Source organism: Hipposideros armiger, unplaced genomic scaffold (assembly GCF_001890085.2).
Source record: "Hipposideros armiger isolate ML-2016 unplaced genomic scaffold, ASM189008v1 scaffold_585, whole genome shotgun sequence".
Lineage (NCBI taxonomy): Eukaryota > Metazoa > Chordata > Mammalia > Chiroptera > Hipposideridae > Hipposideros > Hipposideros armiger.
Window position 1 is genome coordinate 884853 of NW_017731935.1, and position 1785 is coordinate 886637.

General features: G+C 59.1%; 1 protein-coding gene across 1 annotated transcript in view; it reads right to left on the bottom strand.

Annotated features, from left to right (window-relative positions):
• TRIP13 (thyroid hormone receptor interactor 13) overlaps positions 1 to 1785 on the bottom strand; it is a gene marked incomplete at its 5' end in the record, with an annotated part of 10488 nt that overhangs the window by 5268 nt on the left and 3435 nt on the right. The window contains 3 exons of the mRNA XM_019624350.1: positions 408 to 514; positions 754 to 840; positions 1562 to 1625. Coding sequence (XP_019479895.1) covers positions 408 to 514; positions 754 to 840; positions 1562 to 1625 — 258 coding nt within the window. The remainder of the gene's footprint in view (positions 1 to 407; positions 515 to 753; positions 841 to 1561; positions 1626 to 1785) is intronic.

Genomic DNA, 1785 nt, shown 5'->3' on the forward strand with positions numbered 1-1785 from the left:
CAAGGCCTCCCGAGGTCCTCACCCGAGCTGCTGCCTGACCCCACTCCCACCAGGCTGTCCTGGCCACAGCACAGAGTGCCAGAAACACTCTCCTGGGGCCTGTGCTCCGTCGGATCCTCTGCCTTCTGGAAAGCTCTCCAAGGAAACAGCTGACTGCTCCCTCGACTCCTTCAACTGCAGTGAAGCTGTCATCTTGGTGGAGTGTCCCTGGTCGCCTAGCCAGCACCTACACCCCCATCCGACTGCTCATCTCACAGCTCTCATCGCCTCGACACACCAGAGCTGAATTATTTATCCTGAGTACCAGCCACTTCCCCTTTAGCTTCCAGGCTTCACAAGGCCACTGTCATCGCCCTGCTCATGGACATGGGCCAGCACAGGGCCTGGCGAGCACGTGACTGTATTACCTTTTAATTTGATCGATCTGGGTCAAGACGGCATTGACCACGCGGATGGCGTCTGAAGGCTCAGTGCCCGCCCTGCAGGCGTTGCGGGCCGCTGTGAGGCTCTCCACCTGTGGGGAGAGAGCAATGGGTCAAAAATGACAGTACCTGGCCCCACAGGGCAGCACGGACATGTCGACCGAGCGAGTGAACGAACGACGGAGGCAGCGCCTACCTGTGCCAGCTGTGTGTGGGATGCCAGTGCGCGATGACGGAGGCGGCTGAGCAAGCGGCGGGCTGCGCCGGGCGGCGGGGGAGGCAGCTCAGCCCGGACGCCCTCCACCCAGGTGTACTGGCCGAACACACCTACCTCGTCAATCAGCACAAACACCAGCGCGTCCTTGTCGTCTATCAGGTCCTGGATCTTCTGGAACATCTTAGTCACCAGCTTGCCGCTCTGGAACCAACACGCTCTTTCAGTGTCGACATGCACTCAGCACGCTGCCTGGGGCACACGTGCGCCCACTGTCCCCGACTGGCATTGCTCTGACCCCAGGTGGCCCCACAAGCGCAGTCTCCTGACAGCCCTCGGAGGACCCCGAGTCCCAGAAGCCTGCAGGGCAGGAGCTCAGCCCCAAGGCCCCCTCTCCCTGCTTCATGGGCCAGGACGCCGAGGCTCGAGCCCACACGGACCCCCTCCCGGGGCCACACGGCCTCTTTCTTCCCGTTTCCCAGCTTCCTCACGACCAGCAGCGATGGGTCATAAATGCAAACATGCAAGCCGGCCAGGCACACTCCGTCCCCACTCCCACCCACCATGGGGGCCTGCTGACACAGCTGCCCGGGGCAGAACCCTTCGGGGCGGAGGGGCACTCGTGACGTCACCTTGCCGAGCCTCAGTTCACAGATGGGGGGACGAGGTTCAGAGCCTGAGGGGTGCAGCCCAGGTCAGAGCTTGGGATCCCCTCCCCCCTCAGATAATGCTGACCGTGCTGTCCTACCAGTCACAGGTTTGCATGTGCCCAGGCTCTCGGGCCTCAGACCATTTCCAAGTTACTGTTTAGCCTGGAACTTTCCTCTGACCACAAAGGGAGCGCCACAGAAAGTTTGCCTAATATACACGACACCTTTTCAACGACATGGTTGACAATCCAGAGAATTACAATACTAATACTTACTTCTGAAAACCACTTAGAAAAGAGGCTGTGGCTGTTTATCTCAATTAACTGGCCGTACCGGTACCTAGGATGATAAAAGAGTGAAGACACTCACTTCACAATTGGTCCCCCAGACCCCCCACTGCCCGGCCTGTGGGAACTACTGACTTGTTCAATCGTTATATCTACCGACAGAGAACTGACGGGTCAGGCGGCCCGCATTTTAACAAAGTGTGAAAATCTAA